This window comes from Cetorhinus maximus, chromosome 10 (genome assembly GCF_964194155.1).
Source record: "Cetorhinus maximus chromosome 10, sCetMax3.hap1.1, whole genome shotgun sequence".
Lineage (NCBI taxonomy): Eukaryota > Metazoa > Chordata > Chondrichthyes > Lamniformes > Cetorhinidae > Cetorhinus > Cetorhinus maximus.
Window position 1 is genome coordinate 116,220,069 of NC_135888.1, and position 24,066 is coordinate 116,244,134.

The 24,066-nt window shown below is 44.1% G+C and overlaps 1 protein-coding gene across 1 annotated transcript in view; it reads left to right on the top strand.

Annotated features, from left to right (window-relative positions):
• The first annotated feature begins 1,020 nt into the window (after positions 1-1,020).
• Positions 1,021-24,066, top strand: part of ccni2 (cyclin I family, member 2) — a 40,581-nt gene continuing 17,535 nt past the window's right edge. The window contains exons 1-3 of the mRNA XM_078551034.1: positions 1,021-1,352; positions 14,808-14,964; positions 20,899-21,033. Coding sequence (XP_078407160.1) covers positions 14,851-14,964; positions 20,899-21,033 — 249 coding nt within the window. The 5' untranslated portion in view covers positions 1,021-1,352; positions 14,808-14,850. The remainder of the gene's footprint in view (positions 1,353-14,807; positions 14,965-20,898; positions 21,034-24,066) is intronic.

The following is a 24,066-nucleotide window of genomic DNA, read 5'->3' on the forward strand; positions in this document are numbered from 1 at the left end:
AGACTGTGAGCATTTCAAGAAGACACCTCACCTTCCAACCACAGTTAGGGTGTGTAAGAAGTAGGTCTACCAGCTGGGAAAATAAAAAGAAAGCAAGCCATCTTGGAATAATTTTAAATTGGTCCCTGGAGAATGAAATGTCCATTCAAGGGACAGTGTTATGTATAACCCTTGCAGGAGATTTTTGATCATACTGAAAGTTAACTTGGGAATCTCTTTTCTGTAGTTTAAAATATAAGCTGCCTACAAAAAGAAAGTAGTATTCAGTCAATAGTTTTTTAGTCATTTGTTACAGTAAAAGTTTTAAAACGTGAAATCTTGATTTGTTATTCTTTCAACTGTTAACTGGAAGTTCGAATTTCTCTTTAAAAGTTATCAGTCTCTACGGCGATCATAAAATAAATACAAAGATAAAAGCAAAAAACTGCGGATACTGGAAATTCAAAACAAAAATAAAAATACCAAGAAAAACTCAGCAGTTCTGGCAGCATCTGCGGAGAGCAACACAGTTAACGTTTCGAGTCCGTATGACTCTTCAGCAGAACTAAGTAAAAAAAAGTTATGTTTATTGCAACAAAATAACTGTGAACAAAGGGGGGTTATTTTGTTTACAGTTACAGATAATCTGCAAACCAATTTGGCGGCGTTTTCCTTTATAGTGTAACAGAAAAAAGTTTGACTGACCCAGATCCTGCCCAAATTCAGCGAGGCTGAAACTACATGAGATTTTGAGATCTGTAATTTAAGGGAGCATTTTATTGGCAGATAGTAACTATACCACATTACAACCATGGCGATTGTAATTAATTATTCACACTCTTCCAATTCATTATTTTCTGGTGGCTAGGAATTATCCAACGAAAAGATTTGAAATATAACTCGGTATGAAGGAACCCTACTCTCACAAAATGGATTGTACTTTGGAGCTGGTGTTCTTGTCGTGATAGTCAGCACGTAATTGCTTACGTTAAGAAACAAGGAGGGGTTGAGGGTTTTAAACAGACTCCAGCCTATGTCATAACAGAGGGCGGGTGCTGCATAGTTCCCGAGCAGTCCTTTCTTCCTTCTCCGATCGAGTGTATTGAATTCTGTGGGTCCTTTTTGTGTGTGTTTAATCCGTGCTTCTTTGCTGTTACTTTTAAACACACCCGGACGATGGTCGCCTTTTTCGGGGACACATTATTCGCTTTTTATAACCCACAGTTGAAGTTTTTAGGCACGAAGACCGGGTTCGGCTCGTTCCTTTTGTTTTCTTGGAAGAGCTGAGAACGGAAGGGAGAAGATGCCGAACTGATATGGATTTGAGGGAGGCGAGAAACAGAACGCACATTCCGCTTTGTTTTGGGGAAGAGGTAAATGACTGAAGCTTTCTGTGTTATAAGCATTTCTTCTGGTGCCTGAGCAGGATCCTGTACAAAGACTACCACAAAAGAGATAGGAATCACCAATGGCCCGAAGGATCTTAGCACCTTTTCCGTGGCTATCTATATGTATAGATTACAGATAAAAGTGTTTGACCCTCACCTACTTACTACAATATACAAGAGTGTATGTTATATATCATCCAAGTTCTATTTTATTACCTTTCGTTTAAAACTTTGCTAAAAGTGAATTAAAGTACAGTGCCAAATATATGGGACTTTTTGTTCTAATATTCACAAGATATTGTTATGAGTAATTTTTTTTTAAATGTACAATGTTGTAGATGTTGATTAAAATCTTTTGTTAATAAGTTGGGCGGAAGGAAGGGGTTGAGCTGTCTTGGAGCTCCGTCGGTAATTTGTCAAAACCTTTAGTTCCAGCGGGTCTGTGTTTACTGTTTGAACGTCTAACTGTTCTCTGGTTTCTCGAGTTTAAAGTGATTTTTTTTTATTGGGCTAATAGTTTCTTTTTCCTGTTTAAGGGAGGTTGACACCATTTGCAGTTTACGTCCTTAGTTTGTATTAGAATACCAATTTATAACAAAACGGCCGTTCATACAGCAATGTACCAATCGTGAAAAAAAACTTCACATCCGGTCACTTGAACATGTTCAATTATGCCATGGCAATATTTCTCCTGTCCTATCTCGTCAGGGTCAGACCCGGACTATATACAACAGAACCTCACCTACACAACCTAAACATTTTCAAAGGGATGAGGTCTGGGCCAGGTTAGATAAGGAGGTTGCATTACTGCAGGGGCCACAGCGTAACACTATTTACATTCAAATTAAAGCAAAATACTGCAGATGCTGGAAATCTGAAATAAAAAAAACCCAAAGTGCTGGAAAAACTCAGCAGGTCTGGTAGCGTCTGTGGAGAGAGAGAGAAACAGAGTTAACGTTTCCAGTCCAATAGGACGATTCTTCAGAAGTGCAGGAAGGTAGAAATGTGATGGGTTTTATGCAGTTGGAAGTGGGAAGGGGACAGAAGAACAAAATAGAAGGTCTGTGATAGGGTAGAGGGCAGGAGAGCTAAAATGACAAAGATGTCATGCAACAAAAGGGAAAGGGAATTGCAATGGTTGTGGTAAACATTAGGTCGTAAGAAATAGGGGCAGGAGTAGGCTGTTTGACCCCTGGAGCCTGCTGCACCATTCAATAAGATCATGGCAGATTTAATTGGGGCTTTAACTCCACTTTCCTGAGTGAGTGTGAATGGCAGAATAATGAACAGCTCTGTCCAAAAGCACAGCTACCTTGACTGCACTTGCTCACACCTCGCCTCCTGTAAGGACCCCATTCCATTCTCCCAGTTTCTCTGTCTCTGTCAGGTCTGTTCTGATGGTGTTGCCTTCCACACCAATGCTTCTGATATGTCTTTTTCCTCAACCGAGAATTCCCCTAACTGTGGTTAACGGGGCCCTCACTGTGTCCACCCCATTTCCCACACTTCCCTTGAGAAGGTGGTGGTGAATTGCCTTCTTGAACCACTTGGGCTCCCCGTGTCCTCACTTTCCATCCCACCAGTCTCCACATTCAAAGAATCACCCTTCACTATTTCTACCACCTCCAGCAATATGCCGCACCAAACACATCTTCCCCTCTCCTGTCGGTCTTCCGAAAGGACTGTTCCTTCTGTGACACCCTAGTCCACTCCTCAATCACCCTCAACACCTCATCTCCTTTTACCACCTCCCTTCTCACCATCCAAGGCCCAAACACACCTTCCAGGTGAAACAGTGATTTCCTTGTACGTCTTTCAATTTAGTATACTGTATATGGTGCTCACAATGCAGTCTCCTCTACATTGGGGAAACCAAATGCAGATGTAATGACTGCTTTGCAGAATACCTTCCCTAAGTCTGCAAGCGCAATTCCAAGCTTCTGGTTACTTACCATTTTAATTCACCATCTTGCTTTCACGCTCACATTTCTGTCCTTGGCCTGCTGCAGTGTTCCAGTGAAGCTCAACACAAGTGTGAGAAACTGCACCTCGCTTTCCAATTAGACACTTTACAGCCTTCTGGACTCAACACTGAGTTCAACAATTTCACACCGTGAACTCGGTCCCCCCATTTTGATTCTATTCTTTTGCCATGTGCTGGTCTGAATCTTGTTGTTCATGTTTCTGCTATCAGACAGAGCTGTTCGATATTCTGCCACTTCACATTCACACTGGACAAATGCTTTGTTTCTTTACTGCAATCATCACCAGCCGCTTTGCCTTTTGTTCTATGACATCTTAGTGATTTAATATTGTCCACCCTCTACCCGATCCCAGATGTTCCCTTTTGTTCTTTCTCCCTGCCGGTCCCCCACAACCTTTTTTTAGGCTGTGTTTGCTTCCAGTACTGTCCTTGCACAATTCTAGTGTTTTACTCCATGACGTCATTATGAGCGATGGAATAGGCAGCGGCCAGGAGCACAGATGTTTATCAAAAAGTTATTAAAGATAATGATTAAAAAAAACCTCATCTTCTCTGAGTGGGTGAGGCGGAGGGGAGAGATGGAGCTGTGGATTGGGATGGGGAGGGAGGGGAGGCTGCTGATGCACCCAGTGACGGCCACAATTCTGGATTACGACCCCCAAATCCCACATTTGCAGCTCCGGGGTTTTTTCCGGTTGGATCTTAATTGTGATCCTGAAGCCGTTCACTCAGTTTCTGATCCCCAGGGTGGGCAGGCAGTTGGGTGCAGCCTCCCCGCAGTTTCTGAATCTCTCGGTCTGGAGTTTCTCCCCCTTAACCCGGCCTGTCACCGGGAAGAAACCCTGGAGCTGTAAATGCAGGAAATGGAGGTTGTAATACGGAATTGTGGCCTTGTGTCCCTGGCGCTGTGTCTCCTGCAATTTAGGTCATTGGTTTTCTGCGCATGCGCGGGCAAGTGTGCATGTGCAGATGAGTATCAGTGGCCATCTTGTGTTGGCAGGAAACAGTCTTTTTATTCGTTCATATAATACAGGTGTCACCAGCTAGGCTAGCATTTATTGCCTAACCCTAATTGCCCTTGAGAAGGTGGTGCTGAGCCACCACCTTCATCCACTGCAGTCCATGTATTGTAGGAACACCCACAGTGCTGCTAGGGAGGGTCTTCCAGGATTTTGAACCAACAACTGTGAAGGAACGGTGATATAATTCAAGTCCGGATGGTTTGTGGCTTGGAGGGCAACTTACAGATTGTGGTGTTCCCCTGCATCTGCTGCCTTTGTCCTTCTAGGTGGTGGAGGTTGTGGGTTTGGAAGATACTGTCAACGGAGCCTTGGTGAGTTGCTGCAGTGCATCTTGCAGATGGTACAAACCGCTGCCACTGTTCTCAGGGGTGGAGGGAATGAATGTTAAAGGTAGTGGATGGGGTGCCAATCAAGTGGGCTGTTTTTTCCTGGATGGTGTTGAGTTTCGTGAGTGATGTTGGAGCTGCACTCATCCATACGTGGAGAATATTCCATCACACCTCTGACGTAAGCATTGTGGATGGTGGACAGAATTTGAGGAGTCAGGAAGTGAGTTGCTCTCTGCAGAATTCCCAGCCTCTGACCTGCCTTTGTAATTACAGTATTTATATGGCTGGTCCAGTTCACTTTCTGGACAATGGTAACACCATACCACCCCCCCACCCCCGGTATGTTGATAGAGGGGGATTCAGTGATGGTAATAAAATTGAATGTCAAGGGGAGATGGTTAGACTCTCTCTTCTTTGAGATGGTCATTGCCTGGCATTTGTGTGAAGCGAATGTTACTTGCCACTTATCAGCCCAAGTCTGAATGTTGTCCAGGCCTTGCTACAAATGGACATGGACTGCTTCAGTGTACCTGAGGAGTTGCTAATGATGTTGAACATTGTGCAATCATCAGCGAACACCCCCAATGATGATGAAGATATTTGGGCCTAGGACACTATCCTGAGGAACTCCTCCATCTGTTTCACAGACTAGTCAAGCAACAGCCTGACATAGTCATCCTCACGGAATCATACCTTACAGATAATGCCCCAGACACCACCATCACCATCCCTGGGTATGTCATGTCCCACCGGCATTACAGGCCCAGCAGAGGTGGTGGCACAGTGGTATAAAGTCAGGAGGGAGTTGCCCTGGGAGTCCTCAACATCGACTCCGGACCCCATGAAGTCTCATGACATCAGGTCAAACATGGGTAAGGAAACCTCCTGCTGATCATCATGTACTGCCCTCCCTCAGCTGATGAATCAGTGTTCCTCCATGTTGAACATCACTTGGAAGCACTGAGGGTGGCAAGGGTGCAGAATATTCTCTGAGTGGGGGACTTCAATGTCCATCACCAAGAGTGGCTCGGTAGCACCATTACTGACTGAGCTGGCTGAGTCCTAAATGACATAGCTGCTAGACTGGGTCTGCGGCAGGTGGCAAGGGAACCAACAAGAGGGAAAAACATACTTGACTTCATCCTCACCAACCTGCCTGCCGCAGATGCATCTGTCCATGACAGTATCGATACGAGTAACTGCCGCACAGTCATTGCGGAGACAAAGTCCCACCTTCACATTGAGGATACCCTCCATCGTGTTGTGTGGCACTATCACCGTGCTAAATGGGATAGATTTCGAACAGATCTAGCAACTCAAGACTGGGCATCCATGAGGCGCTGTGGGCCATCAGCAGCAGCAGAATTGTACTCAACCACAATCTGTAACCTCATGGCCTGGCATATCCCCCACTCTACCATTACCATCAAGCCAGGGGATCAACCCTGGTTCAATGAAGAGTACAGGAGGGCATGCCAGGAGCAGCACCAGGCATACCTAAAAATGAGGTGTCAACCTGGTGAAGCTATAAAAGTGTGCCAAACAGCATAAGCAGCAAGTGATAGAGCTAAGCGATCCCACAACCAACGGACCAGATGTAAGCTCTGCAGTCCTGCCACATCCAGTCGTGAATGGTGGTGGACAATTAAACAACTCACTGGAGGAGGTGGCTCCACAAATATCCCTATCCTCAATGATAGAGGAGCCCAGCACATCTGTGCAAAAGAAGCATTCACAACAATCTTCAGCCAGAAGTGCTGAGTGGATAATCAATCTCGGCAGCATCACAGATGCCAGTCTTCAGCCAATTCGACTCACTCCACATGATATCAAGAAACAGCTGAAAGCACTGAATACTGCAAAGGCTATGGACCCTGACAACATTCCGGCAATAGTACTGAACACTTGTGTTCCAGAACTTGCCGCGCCCCTAGCCAAGCTGTTCCAGTGCAACAGCCACAACACTGGCTCTGAAAACATGCCGGCAATATGACTGAAGACTTGTGCCCCAGAGCTAGTCATACCCCTAGCTAAGCTGCTTCAGTACAGCCACAACACTGGCATCTATCCAGCAATATGGAAAATTGCCCAGGTATGTTTTGTTTACAAAAAGTGGGACAAATCCAACCCAGCCTATTACCACCCTATCAATCTACTCTCGATCATCAGTAAAGTAATAGAAAGGGTCATCAACAGTGCTATTAAGCAACATATAAATACTGTGGCTACAAGAGCAGGTCACAGGCTAGGAATCATGTGACGGGTAACTCGCCTCCTGACTCCCCAAAGCCTGTCCACCATTTACAAGGCACAAGTTAGGAGTGTGATGGAATACTCCCCACTTGCCTGGGTGAGTGCAGTTCCTACAACACTGAAGAAGCTGGACACCGTCCAGGACAAAGCAGCCCACTTGATTTGCACCACATCCACAAACATTCACTCCCTCCACCACCGACGCAGAGTAGCAGCAGTGTGTACCATCTACAAGATGCACTCAGGAATTCACCAAAGCTCCTTAGACAGCACCTTCCAAACCCACCTAGAAAGACAAGGGCAGCAGATAGATGGGATCACCACCACCTGGAAATTCCCCTCCAAGTCACTCACCATCCTGGCTTGGAAATATATTGCCGTTCCTTCACTGTCGCTGAGTCAAAATCCTGGAACTCCTTTCCTAACAGCACTGTGGGTGTACCTACACCACATGGACTGCAGCACTTCAAGAAGGCAGCTCACCACCACCTTCTCAAGGGCAACTAGGGATGGGCAATAAATGGTGGCCCAGCCAGCGGTCCACATCCCGTGAATGAATAAAAAAACAGCAATGTTCCAGGACTGAGATGATTGACCTCCAACAACCACAACCACCTTCCTTTGTGCTGAGTATGATTCCAACTAGTAGACGGTTCCCCCCCCCCCGCCCCCGATTCCCATTGACACCAACTTTGCTAGGGCTCTTTGATGCCACACTCAGTCAAATGCTGCCTTGATGTCGAGGGCAGTCACTCTCATCTCACCCCTGGAGTTCAGCTCTCTTGTCCATGTTTGGACCAAGGTTGTAATGAGGCCTGGAGCTGATTGACCCTGGTGGAACCCAAACTGAGCACTAGTGAGCCGGTTATTGCTGAGTAACTGCTGCTTGATAGTACTTTCGATGACCTCTTCCATCACTTTACTGGTGATCGACAGTAGGTTGATAGGGTGTTAATTGGCAGGGTTGGATTTGTCCTGCTTTTTGTGAACAAAACATACCTGGGCAATTTTCCACATTGGGTAGATGCCAGTGTTGTGGCTGTACTGAAACAGCTTAGCTAGGGGTATGATTAGCCCTGGAGCACATGTCTTCAGTCCTATTGCTGGCATGTTTTCAGAGCCCATGGCCTTTTCAGTATCCAGTGCTTTCAGCTGTTTCTTGATATCACATGGAGTGAATGGAATTGGATGAAGACTGGCATCTGTGATGCTGGGGACCTCTGGGGGAGGCTGAGATGGATCACCTACTTGGCATTTGTGGCTGAAAATGTTTGCAAATACTTCAGCCTTGTCTTTTGCACTGATGTGCTGGGCTCCTGCATCAATGGGGATGGTGATATTTGTGGGGCCCCCTCCTCCAGTGAGTTGTTTAATTGTCCAGCATGATTCATGACTGGATGTGGCAGGACTGCAAAGCTTAGATCTGATCCATTGGTTGTGGGATCGCTTGGCTCTGTCTGTTGCATGCTGCTTCTAATGCTTGGCATGCAAGTAGTCTTGTGTTGTAGCTTCACTGGGTTGAAAGCTCATTTTTAGGTATGTCTGGTGCTGTTCCTGTCAAGCCATCCTGCACTCTTCATTGAACCAGGGTTGATCCCCCGGCTTGATGGTGTTGCTAAGGTGGGGATACGCCGGGCCATGAGGTTTCAGATTGTGGTTGAACACAATTTTGCGGCTCCTGATGGCCCACAGTGCCTCATGGACGCCCAGTTTTGAGTTGCTAAATCTGTTAGAAGTCTATACCATTTAGCATGGTGGTAGTGGCACACACATGATGGAAAGTATCCTCAAAGTGAGGATGGGCTTTCATTTCCACAAGGACTGTGTGGCGATCATTCCTACCAATACTGTCATGCACAGATGCATCTGTGACAGGTAGATTGGTGAGGACAGGATCAAGTATGTTTTTCCCTCACCTCCTGCTGCAGACCTAGTTTTAGCAGCTATGTCCTTTAGGACTTGGCCAGCCTGCGCAATAGTGGTGTTACTGAGCCACTCTTGGTGATGGACATTGGTGAAGTCCCCCACCCAGAGTACATTCTGCGCTCTTGCCCCTCTCAGTGCTTCCTCTCAAGTGGTGCTCAACATGGAGGAGTATGGATTTATCAGCTGATTGGGTTTAGTTGGTAATCAGTAGGGGGGTTTTCTTTGCCATATTTGACCTGATGCCATGAGACAATGTTGAGGACTTCCAGAGCAGCTCCCTCCCACAATGTATACCACAATGCTGCCACCTATGGTGGAGGACATACCTAGGGACAGTGTTGTCTGGGACATTGTCTGTTATGATTCTGTGTGTATGACTATGTCAGGCTGTTGCTTGACTAGCCTGTGGGATAGCTCTCCCAATTTTGACAAAGCCTCCAAACGTTTATAAGGAGGACTTTGCAGGGTTGACAGGACTGGGTGTACTGTTGTTGTTTCTGGTACCTAGGTAGATGTCGGGTGGTCTGTCTGGTTTCATTCCTTATTGACTTTTCTGTAGTGGTCTGATGCAACTGAGTGGCTTGTTAGGCCATTTCAGAGGGATTTAAGAGTCAACCACATTGCCGTGGGGTCACATATAGGCCAGAACTGGTTAAGATGGCAGATTTCTTTCCCTTTTCCCTAAAGGGCATTAGTGCATTTTTACAACAATTGACAATGGTTTCATGATCACATTACTGAGAATAGCTTTTAATTCCAGATTTATGAATTGAATTTGCTGCCATGGTGAGATTTGAACCTATGTACCCCAGAGCATGAGCCTAGGCCTTGGATTACTGGCCCAGTGACATTACCACTTTGCCACTGCCTCCTGCCACCACCATCCACCCTATCCCCAGCCCTGAAGAAGAGTCATATTCAACTTGAAATGTAAACCCTGTTTCTCTCTCTACAGATGCTTCCAGACCTGCTGAGTATTTCCTGCACTTACTGTTTATATTTATTTCCTTCTATTATTATCGCTTGCAACCAAAACACAAAGTCACCATGACAGTGACAGACATGGTTGTACGATTATTTAGACAATGAGAAAACCTGCAATATTGTTCTGTGCAAGGTTTCAATAAATACCCAGCTGGAATGAGCACTGGAGGTTTGGGAATTCCCCAGAGGCAGGGGAAAACCAAGTATTTGAAAATTTTAGGGGAATTCACAATTGTTTGCAGTTAAACATAACCAGAAGTAAAGAGTCGATAGTTAGTGGAGAATTTGGTCGGAGCAAACTTTGTGAGGTTCAGAAAGTCAGTCACACTAGTTTGAAATTCTCAGTCTTTTAGGGCTACCTAAGCTCCCTGACTCAAACTTACTATTCCTATTTGGCTACAGCTGTATTATGAATGCCCCCTAAAGACATGAGTTTAGCCTAAAAGGGAAGTGTTCGGAGTGGAGCTACTCAGACAGACTGAAACCAAATCAGCAAGGAGTTATGCTGAATTGGATTTCCCTCATTTAAACTTCCTGTTTCGGATGGCGTTGGACAGGATCAGGTGATAAGACCTACTGCCATAAGGCCACCACAAAAAAAGTTGAACCAAAATTCCCACCACCCCGCGGCACTCTGAATGAACGATTCACTTGGTGCCATTCTCCCACCGTCTCCCTGTAACCCTGCACAATCTTTCTTTTCAGATAGCATTCAAAATGGAATTAGACTGTTTCAATTGAACCTCCCTCCACTGCACTCTCAGACAGTGCATTTCAGACCTTAACCATTCACTGTGTAAAAAAGTTTTTTCTCATCTCTTTTGCCAAGCATTTTAAAACTGTGGCCCTTCGTTCTCGATCGTTTCACGAGTCGGAACAGTTTCTCTCTTTCTACTCTGTCCACGCCCGTCATGATTTTTGAATACCTCTATCGGACCACCTATTGGTCTTCTTTTTTCTCCAAAGTAAACAGTCCTAACTTCTACAATCTGTCTTCATAACTGAAGTTGCTCAACCCTGGAACCATTCTTATGAGTCTTTTCTGCACTCTCTCCAATGCCTACATATCATCACCAGCATGCAATAGCTGTCAATTCTACTACATGTAAATAGGAACAGGTGGACTAGGCCTAAGCTTCTGTGCAATCCCCACCAGTAACTGCCCCAAATCAGGCAAGAACATTGTCACCATATAAGCAACAGTATGAGCAAAACAGTAGTATCTCTGAGGAACTGGAGAGGCCATTTTAAATGTTCTGACTGATGCTGAAGTGACTTGTGCCACCACCTGCCTGCAAACAACTAATTGAATAGTTCTTTTAAACAATGGATAAATGCATGATGGGTTAAATGGCTTCCTTCTGTATTGGGAGGAGGCTATATCCTCAAGAGAGAAGATGTTCATTTTCTACATGTAAAGACTCAACTGCAATGTAAAGACTCAAATGGTTTACAGTCTTTCTGGGCTGAATTTTCTCGGTCCATTGGCAACAAGCTGGGAGGCGGGAGATCTGATGAAATGCTGGGGAGGAGCGATTGGGAGGGGAGCCTGAAATCTTCCAGCTGCCGTGCCATATTGCCAGCAGCGAGAAAGTTGGCAGCTGGCTAATTGAGCCTCATATGTGACCAATCCTCAGTGAAAACTCCCTGATTGACTAACTGCTTCATTCAAAGTGGCTATATCTGGGCCGAGGTAGAATGCCATCATGTACTGGTGAGGATGTACATGAACTGTGGATCTTGATAAGCCTGGCTGTTCATCTGAGTGGTTGGCCTCTTCTTCGAAATCATCCACCCAGGATTTCAAAATCATGGAATCCTGTTTAGCTGTGTAAATATTTATAGGGCTCCTTGAAGAAATAGCAGTTGCATTGTTGTTCTAGCCAGAACAATCGACATCAAGCTGAAGGGACATATGCATACTCCTTGTCCAGCCTTTATCAATCTGATGTTTGCACCTCGTTTTTTACTGCCCCTGTGTAACTAATGATGGCCAGTTCAGGAAGTTTGAGGGAATTAGTGTTGGGATTGTTTGAATGGAAGTCCCACTCCTGCACCAACTCACTGGTAGTAGGGAAACTGAGCTCTCTGTGTCTATATGCTTCCTTTGTGTGCAGAGTATTATGCTTCTATACCAGAAGCCATTGGACACGGTGTACATTCTCTTTATTACCAGAATTGTTATCATTGTTTTTGTTTGTTTGAAAGTAAACTGCTGTATAATCAGAAATGCTGGTTTATGATGATTGAGTAAATCGAATTCCATTTTGTTGTTATGTGGTATCCTGGATTTTCTTTTTATTGGGGATCCTGTTGTGGTTCCTGTGAAAACTACAAGCAATGGACTTGTAAGCTAAAATTCCATTGCTTACTTATTATTGTCTTTAATGTGCTGTGAAACTTCTCCAAGACTGTTCGAATAGTTTGAGTACTTGACAAATCCTAGTCAGGAAGGGACCAAGACTCAAGATGGTGAGCTGAAATGTCCAAAAATAATCTGCAAACAGAACTGAAGATAATGATGATGGGAGAACCTATAGATAATTCCCAGGACAGAAAACATGTTTATCCATGCATAAATATGCACACAGTATTTGGATGTTATGATTCTCAATTTTATAGAATGTGAGATGTCAAACACTCAATTGGATTACATATCCCCACTTCAGTCTTTATGTGCGATCAAATTAAAAAATTTGCTTTCTTCACACCTTTCTTTTAATTTTAACCATGATTAGTCATTATTTGATGTGGTTTTACTCATGCTTAAAGTGAAATGATGAAATAGCTCTGTGGAAATTTCTTTAGCACAACTAATGGCCTATGTGATGCAATATTCTTAAAAGTTGCAGAGCTAGTGAGGTAATAAATACATCAGGTGATTGTGTTGAGGGCATGGACTGATGAAAGAAATGGTAAAATAGATTAATGTTACTAATTATTTCGTGAAAAATAAAATTGTGCCTTTTAAACAATCAAGCTACACCTTGAGAAGTTGTTGAATCCTATTTCATACAGTTTTGTGCAGAGGGACTTTGTAAGATCTAGTACAAACCTATTGCGTGGGCATCAAAATACAGAACATTTATTTTACATGGGACAGAATTTTACATCCCGCGGGCACCTGCACGCCCAACCCCATTGGGTGTAAAATAGCGCGTGATGACATTGGGTGAGTATCCCGACGTCATGGCGCACTCGGGCAATATTTCGGTCAGCAGGCGTGCGCGAGAATCAGCAGGACACCCACCGACAATTAAGAGGCCTATTAAGGCCATTAAACAATTAATTAATTGCTATTTTTCTCTGCCCATCCAATGTTATGGTTGGCGGGCGGGCCGATCGGCCAGGCGGCCTTTGGATTTTTGAGGAAACCTCATCCAAGGGCGGTTTGAGGTTTCTGACGTTAATTTAAAAAAATAAAAATGGACAGATTTTTTATCATCTATATTTTCATGTGAATCTGATGTGTGGACATTTTTTTCTATAGTTTCAAATCTTTATTGATTGGTTTTAAATTCTTCATCTCCCTGAGGCAGCTCTCTGCCTTCAGGGAGCTTTCATTGTGTGCTCTCCTGCGCCTGTGCTGACTTCAGTGCTCGCTGTCCTCCTGCCCCCACGCTGGCAACGCTGTGCCTTTCAGCGTGCGTTTCGGGGACCAATCGTGGTCGGCAGGCTGTTTCCCAGCCGTTCCCAGGCCCAACCATCATGCCCGCCCAACAACCCAAATATCCTGCCTATGGAATGACTTACTTGGAATCAATGTCTATTAATGCGTTTCTATAGTCTAACAGGTTAATTTAGCGTGTTGATAAAATTCCCTAATCTATTAGGCAGAATGAGTGTTACGACATTCAGCTCTCTTGCCTGCCAATGGAAGAGCTGAGTATTAAATAGTTATAGAGAGGATCATCATCTTAGAAATTCCTTAAAAGGCAAGTGTTTAAATCGTTTTTTGAAATCTAAGAAATTGGAATGATTGTCCATCTCCCATATGTAATTGTATTAAAAAGGGCATTGGACTCCTTTTGAACCTGACACTCTTGAACCTGCTGTACATGAAAACCATCTTATTTATATTACTGTGGTGCAGGGTGCAAATTGGTTATGGAGGTGAGAATGGGAAAAGGGTGAGAGTCGTGTTTCAAGCATGCAGAATTCAGGAATGAAGCCAATGATGCACTCAAGTGCCAACTGAAGTCACCACCTCCAAATTACGTTTGAGATTGAATGAGGTAATCTGGGGCGGTCTTTTCCAACTCATCTAGGAACACTAATTGAGTCTAGATAATTCAATATGTCAAAAAAGGACATTGGGTATCAGTAGCCGAGAAATTACATTTATCACACTAGAATATTGCAGCCTGGATGGTTAATGAACCACTGCACCTCAGGACCCTCGTCTCAGGTATGGAACTGGTCTCTTTGCAAGGTTGCATACGAGCAAGCACATTTACTAAAGCAGCTTGTTGGTCAAAATGACGTTATAGAGTTTAAAAAATCAAAAAAATGTGGGAATGGTTCTCGGTGACAAGGTAGGGCATGTGAATGATCACCTGGGCAGCAAACACATAGGCTATAGCAGCCATACTCTGGTAAAGAAAGAAAAATAAATTAAGATTTGCCTTTGATTGCATTTCTGGTGATACTTAGCTCTGTATCTGAAATATGTTTTCAAAACCTCCTCTCAAGCTGCAGAATAGTGAAAAATTAATTGTGTCTGAAAAGCAAATGAACAATAATTCTGAACAACTACAGAACCTCCTCTCCTGTTCCAGTCATCCTTTCCAGATGTGTGAAATCCTGGGATTGCTTAGTTATTCATAATCTGCCAGAGTTTTAGACCTGTGAAAGTTGATAGCTCTCTTACAGTTGGCCTGCCTGATATATAAATTTATCTTTCTTCTGCAAAGTGTTTTAAACCAAATCTGTTTGTTTCTAGGTAGCTGAGCCTGCCTGCCAAACTGGCCTTCCTTGGAGGTGCCATGAAATGTCCTGGGTCCTTAGATGGCCAGAGGCTTGCCTTCCTCCTCGAAGATGCACTTTCTAAGGAGGCCAGATTATGGAAAGTGCCTCTTTTCAAGACATGCAGCAATCAGGTAAAGTGCAGTTTGCAATATCTTACCAGCAACAACAACTTATATTTATATTGCACATTTAATATAGTAAAACATCCTAAGATGCATCACAGGAGCATCAAATAAAATTTAACATTGAACCACATAAGGAGATCTCTTTTTAAGTTCACTCACAGGATGTGGGCATCGCTGGCTAGGCCAGCATTTATTGCTCTTGAGAAGGTGGCGGTGAGTTGCTGCCTGAACTGCTGCAGTCCATGTGGTATAGGTACACCCACAGTGCTGTTAGGGAGGGAGTTCCAGGATTTTGACCTAGCAACAGGGAAGGAACGGCGATATATTTCCAAGTCAGGATAGTGAGTGGTTTGGAGGGGAACTTCCAAGTGGTGGTATTTCTGTGTCTGCTGCTTCTAGGTTGTAGTGGTTGTGGGCTTGGAAGTTGCAGTCTAAGGAGCCTTGGTGAATTTCTGCAGTACATCCTGTAGATCAGTGATGGGCAACCTAGGCTAGTGACTGGGCCACGTGAGTGCCCCTCCTTCATCTCAGTGGGCCACGAGATTGAAATCAGGCATTTGCACTAACCACGGCCCCCATATATAAGATTAAATACATTTAATACACAGCGAATATTTCATAACAAGCTACATAAAATGCTTAATCATTCATTTTTAATAGAATTGTCATCAACTTCAAATGGTAAAAACAAAAGAAATATTTACACTTGCCTTGCGTACGTTATACACAAGTGCAACTTCTGTTTAGATCTGTCTTCCACAATTCGCAGGCTGTCTTGATTGAACCGTAACTAATGCTGTCTCCAGTGGCTACCTTCCTCAACTGCCAGTGGAACAAATCAGACTAGATTACCTTAAAGTTATTGCATTCACAGAATCAACATCACACTGCATGAATTAAAAACTCTCTTCCCAAATATACATTACAGTTTCACAAGGTCATAATTTTTGTTTCATGAAAAGCTACCTGCTTCAGCTAAGACTGCAATAAATTTCATAACTGGCAGTCAGTTGGCAACACTGAAACCATTTGCTTCCACAAATGCCATACAATAGGGTAATAATTTATTGCTGATTAATTGAAGACACATCCAAATGAAACAAAAACACTGAACGTTGTAAAATGTACGTCATAGCTCAGTTACTTGCTAGTGACATATAATTCATTGACTGAGAAGCCAATCCTTTCACTGCATAATGTTTTTGAATTCAATTTAACTCGGTTTCACTTATTATGAACAACACTCAGCACAGTGCAAGTGAAAACTCTCAACAGTGTTGTCTCCTGTCGAGCAGTGCTGTGAGCTGATGGTCACTGAGCTAAACACAACAATGACAACTGCAGTTGAATTCTGTTTCCTGCGTGTGGGTAACAGTTGACAAGATGTCTCACAAGGCTGCACTCAGAACCTAGATGTGCTGCATATGGGCAATGGGCCGTAGGTTGCCTACCACTGTTGTAGATGGTACACACTTATGTGTTGGTGGTGAAGGGAGTGAATGTTTGTGGATGGGGTCTTGGATGGTGTTGAGCTTCTTGAGTGTTGTTGGAGCTGTACTCATCCAGGCTAGTGGAGAGTATTCCATCACACTCCTGACCTGTGCCTTGTAGATGGCGGACAGACTCTGGGGAGTGAGGGGATGAGTTCCTTGCCACAGGATTCCTAGCCTCCGACCTGCTCTTTTAGCCACAGTATTTATATGACTAGTCCAGTTCAGTTTCTGGTCAATGGTAACCTCCCAGGATGTTGATAGTGGGGGATTCAGTGATGGTAATGCCATTGAACATCAAGGGGCGATGGTTAGATTCTCTCTTGTTGGGGATGGTCATTGCCTGGCACTTGTGTGGCATGAATGTTACTTGCCACTTGTCAGTTCAAGCCTGGATATTGTCCAGGTCTTGCTGCATTTGGACATAGACTGCTTCAGTATCTGAGGAGTTGCAAATGGTGCTGAACACTGTGGAATCATCAGCGAACATCCCCACTTCTGACCTTGTGATGGAAGGAAGGTCAGATGACCAAAAGCTTCGTCATAGAGGTAGGTTTTGAGGAGCATCTTGAAAGAGAGATTGCGAGGTGGAAAGAATTAGGGAGGGAATTTCAGAGCTGAGTGGCCATGCTGAAGGCAAGGCCATCAATGGTGGAGAGATTAAAATTGGAAATGTTGAAGAGGCCAGAACTGGAGGAGCATAGATATCTCAGAGGGTTGTACAGCTGGAGTTGGTTTCAGAGATAATGAGGTGGGGCAAGGCCATGGAGCAATTTGGAAATGTGGTTGAGGATCTTAGAATTGAGGTGCTGCTTAACCAGAAGCCAATGTATGTCAGTGAGCAGAGGTAATGGGTGAATGGGCCTTAGTGCCAGTTAGTCCAAGGGAGGCAGAGTTTTGGATGACCTCAAATTTATGGAGGGTAGATCGCAGGAGGCTGGCCAGCAATACACTGGAATTGTCAAGTCTATTGGTAACAAAGGCTTGGATGAGAGTTTCAGCAGCTGATGAGCAGAGGCAGGAGTTGAGCCAGGCTATGTTATCAAGGTAGAAGTAGACAGTCATAGTGACAAGAGTGGATATGTGGTCAGAAGCTCATCTTGGGCTCAAATATGACATTGATTGAGAACATTCTGGTTCGATCCCAGTTGACAGGGAGAGGAATTGAGCCAGTGACTAGGGAACCGAATTTTTGACTTTGGTCTTACCAATTATTTAATTGGAGGAAATTTCCACTCATCCAGTACTGTCTGCCAATTTAGAGACAGTGAAGGGGTCAAGAGGCGTAGTGACATAGAGCTGGGTGTCGTCACCATACATGTGGAAACTAATGCTGTGTTTCTAGTTGGCATTATGGAGAGGCAGTATGTAGGTGAGAAATAGGAGGGGCCCAAGGATAGGTCCTTGGGAGGTACTAGACATAACGCTGCAGGAATGAGAGTAGAAGCCATTGCAGGTGATTCTCTGGCTGTGACTGCATCTATCATTTTGGCTATTTGTTCAATATAATGGGCTTGAATTGAACCCATTCTAAACTCCACTTGCACAGAGTTAAAGTCAGGCCCAATGTACCCAAGCCCCTTTATCAACTATAAGCTGTGCTGTGATATAATTTGTAAATTAATTTTCTATAATTTGACCCCTCTCACCACAGCCATAGAAGTTATGGCTCAAATATCACACAGCTATTTTTGTCCATTTCATTCAGGCTGTCAACTTTCTCTCACATGGACAACATTTTCACCAGGATGTTAGATAATTGGAAGATATTACATTTAAATCACCATTTCCTGCACTGAAATGTGGCCAAATACTGTGGGCTGAGAAGTCAATCAATTCATAGCCATACCCACCATGACAGGCCTGACCTGATTGGCAAAAAAATTCCTGCTTGTGAAACATTTCATAGGCTCTAATGGATAGAATATTGGATGATTTACATGACAGGATTGTCTCAGTTTCAGGAAATGTTCTGATTCAAATGGAGCATAATATTGGGTCTTTCAGATGAGGAGTTAAGAGGAGGCATTGTCTACCCTCTCGGATCAAAATGCTGGCACTCTCTCCCTAACAGCACTCTGGGTGTTTCCTTCTGGACCTACGCCACATGGACTGCAGCAGTTCAAGAAATTGGCTCACCACCCCTTTAGCGATGAACAATAAATGATGGCCTTGTCAGCGATGCCCACATCCCATGAATTAATAAAAAGAAGCTGGACACAAAAGGTTCTGTGGCACTCTTTCAAAGAAGAGCAAGTGAAATCCCCCCAGTGTCCTGGCCAATCTTTATCCCTTAATCAACATCACTAAAACAGATTCAAAAACAAAATACCGGAGATGCTTAGCAATAGTCGGCTCACTGATGTCCGGTTTGGGTTCTGCCAGGGCCACTCAGCTCCTGACCTCATTACAGCCTTAGTTCAAACATGGACAAAAGAGACGAACCCCCAAGGTGAGGTAAGAGTGACTGCCCTTTACATCAAGGCCGCATTTGACAGAGTGTAGCATCAAGGAGCAAAACTGGTGTCAATGGGAATCAGGGGAAAGCTCTCTGCTGGTTGGCGTCATACCTAGCACAAAGGAAGATGGTTGTGGTTGTTGGAGGTCAGTCATCAGTTCCAGGACATCACTGCAGGAGTTCCTCAAGGAAGTGTCTTGGCCCAATCATCTTCAACTGCTTCATCAATGACCTTCTTTCCATCATAAGGTCAGAAGTGGGGACGTTCACTGATGGTTGCACACTGTTCAGCACTATTCGCGACTCCTCAGATACTGAAGCAATCCATGTCCAAATGCAGCAAGACCAATATCCAGGCTTGGGCTGACAAGTAACATTCATGCTACACAAGTGTCAGGCTATGCTCATCTCCAACAAGAGAGAACCCAACCATCGCCCGGGATGTTCAAAGGCACTACCATCACTGAATCCCCCACTATCAACATCCTGGGGGTTACCATTGACCAGAAACTGAACTGGACTAGCCATATAAATACTGTGACTACAAGACCAGGTCAGAGGCTAGGAATCGTGTGACGAGTTGCCCACCTCTTGTCTCCCCAAAGCCTGTCCTCCATATACAAGGCACAAGTCAGGAGCTTGATGGAATACTCCTCACTTACCTGGATGAGTGCAGCTCCCACAACGCTTGAAGCTTGACACCGTCCAGGACAAAGCAGCCCGCTTGATTAGCACCACATTCACAAATATTCACTTCCACTACCGATGCACAATAGCAGCAGTGTACCATTCACAAGGTGCACTGCAGGGATTCACCAAGGCTCCTGTTGACAGCACCTTTCAAACCCACGACCTCTACCATCTAGAAGGACAAGGGCAGCAGATAGATGGGAACACCACTACCTGGAAGTTCCCCTCCAAATCACTCACCATCCTGACTTGGAAATATATCGCTGTTCCTTCACTGTTGCTGGGTCAAAATCCTGGAACTCCCTTCCTAACAGCACTGTGAATATACCCACACCACATGGACTGCAGTGGTTCAAGAAGGCAGCTCACCACCACCTTCTCAAGGGCAACTAGGGATGGGCAACAAATGCTGGCCAAGCCAGCGAAGCCCACATCCTGTGAATTAATAATTTTTTTTAAAAATTGTTGAATTTTTTTGTACTACCAATGAGTCCACATATTGCTACTAAGGTTTCTAGACTAGCTTGCTTCATGAATAAGTTTTTGGCAAAGGGTTTTTATATCTGGAGATGGACTGGAGCCACATCCCACTTTTGTTACTATGAGACCTCAAATAAAATGCCAATTACTTGATCGCTTGCAAGTGTGCTTCCGCTGATGGCAGGCACGCAATTAGATAGTACTAAAATTCTTTTTTATTATAATAGAAAGTTAAAATCTTGGAAAAGCAACAGCCAAAAGGGAAGTTGGTTCCCAAAGGAAGTGGTGTGTTCCAGTTCATAGCAACCTTTTTATAGTTCCAATTTCTAAAGGAAGGTTGTGTAAAGGTTTGTCTTATGGAGATCAGGCTCAAAACCTCTCGGTTCCCAGTAGCTAGCTGACTCTACATGGGAGGCTTTATATCTGACAGAGGTCTCCAGCAAGGCTGCGGTTCCATATGCTGGAAGGCCTCGCCTGTAGCGCAGTGATTGCAATCCTGGCTTCAGACAGACAAATATTCAGCCAAATCCTCTTGCACGTCGCTTGTTGTTTTTACTTGGCAGCTTTAAGTGTGCACTTGGCCCTTAAATATAAAGCTGATTTTTAGTTATAGCCCGTAGAGAACAGCAAGCCTCTTGATGAATAACTATCACATATTTGAGGCATTCTATGTCATTCATGGAGCCATATTTTAAAAAAAACAAAATTCAGGAAGAGTTGGTTCCTTCTTGAGAGGGGGAGAAGAAAATTACCCAAACCGAACTTATTATGTTTGCTGCCTTGGGGTTTCCAAATTGATCATTATCCATTTTCTTTCAACAGGGCGCAACTATCACTCCATTGCAGCGTGAAAATGTGGTTCTGTGGCTCAGGGACTTGTGCTCAAAGTTTGGTTATTACCCTGAGACATTTTTTCTTGCTGTTAGTATTCTTGACCGACTCTTAGCAACTGTCAAGGTAAGATTTATTTGCCTAATATTTAGTTTTAGAAATTGCTTGCTTTCTTGATTTAAGTCAAACCTTAACAGTTAGTATGAGGGCAGCTACAGACCTGATAGTAGCAATAGGCGAAAGCTTGGAGGAAATCTTTGATATAGGGATAAGAATGTGAAGCCCTTGTGTATACATTTATTATAAGACAATGGGTTATTAATTTTCAGTCCGTTTGCTGTTGAAGACCATTAGTTCTGGGGATAATTTTCAATGAAAAATGAACTCATCCCCACCAGAGTAGTATTTTAAAAAAAACAATTTACTACCTGGCTTCCAGAGACTATAGCTGGGATTTTTCTGGCCCCGCCCACTGCCGGGATTGTCTGGTCCCGCTGAAAGTCAATGGAATTTGGCTGGCCCACCGCATCCTCTGCGGTGGGTCCTGCCACGCTGGGGCTGGAAATTCTGGGTCTATATAGTTGCCAAGAGAAAAAGGGGAAAAATGGAGGGTCAGTTTGCTTCCTCTTTATCCCACTAATGCATTACTCCATTTCTGAAAATGTAGGAATCTAATCTTCCCAATGAGGAATTGTGTGTGAGAAAAAAAGCAAGATATTCCAAGATGACAACACATCAACATGAATTGTTTTTTCCCAGTGACAGCCAGTGTCACTGTGTAAAAATTTCAATGATTGTATGCTTCACTAATAGAAATGATACATAAATGATCTGAGAGAGACAAACTTTAGCTCATAAATCTGTAAAGTAGGGTTTTCACACACACACACACACACACACACAAGTGATTTAATACAGTAGAAATGAAAATCGGGAGAGATGTGTTACAAAGGATGGCATTTAATCCAGGTGACGGGGTCTCACCTGTCGGGCCTTCTCCTGGATTGAGGACCCTGAGGTGGAAATCTCATGCCCAGAGCGTTGCCGGCTGATCAAAGGCCGGCAGCTCCTCACTGCCATCAGCACCACAGGGATCATTGGCAGCTGCTGGCAATGCATCCACCAGAGGCCCAGGCTCAACAAAGGACCTGAGGCCAAAGGTGAATGAGGGTGGGATGAGGATTGGGGTCGTGGGCAAGGTGAGGGTGGCCTTTCAGCAGTTCCCCTCCCCCACTTCCTAATGCTGGTTCCTTTGATCAGACAATCAGTGCCTTCAAAAAAGGGATCCACCCCTGGGGGAACACAAGCAAATCCAACAAGAGTTTGGTTTTCGGGCTTCCCTTGTGACAACTCCCTACCTATTGCTGCTTGAATACCAGCAGCGGTGGGATGAGTTCCCTTAAGTGAGCATTAATTGTCGTCCATGAGCCTTCCTGTCCTGGACTTCACTGGGTGAAGTTGGGAAGGCGGCGGAGTCCCCAAATTACACTCTCCCAACTGATTAAATGTCCCCACCTCAGCTTTGCCACTGGGAGGAATATTAAATTGTGTCTATAATATTTATAGGACAGAAACAGACCATTTGGCACACATGTCCATACCAGTGTTCATGCTCCATGTGAGCCCCTCCCACTCTTCTGCATCCAACCGCATTTATGATTTTCTATTCCTATCTCTCTCATATGTTAAACTAGCTTCTCTTTAAATGAATCTGTGCCAGTTTCACATTTTAACCACCCTCTGTGTAAAGACGTTTCGCCTCTATTCCCTATTGAATTTACTTGTGACCATTATAAATTTATGACCCCTAGTTCTTGCCTCACCCGCAAGTGGTAACATCTTCTCTACATCTACCCAATCAAACTCTTTCATAATCTTAAAGCCCTCCACCAGGTCACGCTCAGTCTCCTCTCTTATAGAAAATAGTGTTCCAGCCTGTTCAATCCTTCCTGATGTGTACAATATCTCAGTTCTGATATCATTCTAACATTCTTTGTTTGCACCTTCTAAAGTACCTCTATGTCCTTTTTATAATCTGGAGACAGACTGTTTGTTTGCAGTACTCCCCAAATGTGGTCTGACCAAGATATCATCCAAGTTTAACATAACTGCTCTGTTTTTCATTTCTGCCCCTTTAGAATTGAACCCCAGTGCTTTGTTTTTTAATGGCCTTATTAATTTGTGCGATTTGTGTATCTGTATCCTCAGATCTCTCTGGTCCTCAACCCCTTTCAGACATTTAGGCCTGAACTTTTGATCCCGGGTTGGGAGCACAGTGTCGGTACAGTTCCCCGCTCCACAAACCTGACCCAAGGAAAAGTGTCCTGGCGGGTAATGCTGGTAAAAGTTTGGAGGCTGTCTGCTGTAAAGGCCTGAAGCCTGCATCAGTGCTCCACCACTTTGTTGAATATATCAAAAAATGAATACAACAAAATACTGCCCTCACCCCTCACACCCCTACATGCCCCATCCATTGCCATCTCTGACCTCCACCCCTCCATCCATGGCCCCTCAAACACTCCATGCCAACCTAGATCCCTCTAGCCACCCCAGGGCCCTTTATAGCCCCTATGTCAACTTAGTGCCAACCCATGCTGACCCATCACACTTTGTTCTTAAAGTTACTATGCCAGCTCACCCAGTATCCACCTTGGGCAGACCTCAGGACCTGTGCTGAGATTAAATAGAGTTCTTAGGTGTTTAGTGAGAAATTCACTACTTCAAAGCAAACCACTCTCATTGGTTTAAAAAAAACTTTCACTATATTTAACTCCCTTCAGTCTCTTATGAAAGCAAACATTTGTATCCATAGTCCCACTTCAAAGAGTTCATAACTACTTGGAGGTGTCAATTAAACTGTGAACTGATGGGCACCCCAGTGAAGTCAGTCATGCAACACTATTCCTGTAATGATAACCCTCGGGTTTATGTCAACAGAGTGAAGTAGCAAACATTTTTTTAACACCGCAGAAAGTTTTTTCTAATATTTAAAAGGAAAAACATTTAAATGCATTGACAGCTTGATTGTTCTTTTGACAGTTTTCTTGACAGTTCTCCTAACAATTCCAGTGAGCTTATGCACTTTTTGCACACATTCCTGTCTACTTTTAAAACCCCAAAGGGCACCATACTTCTCCAAAGAATTTCAGCAGCTTTAGA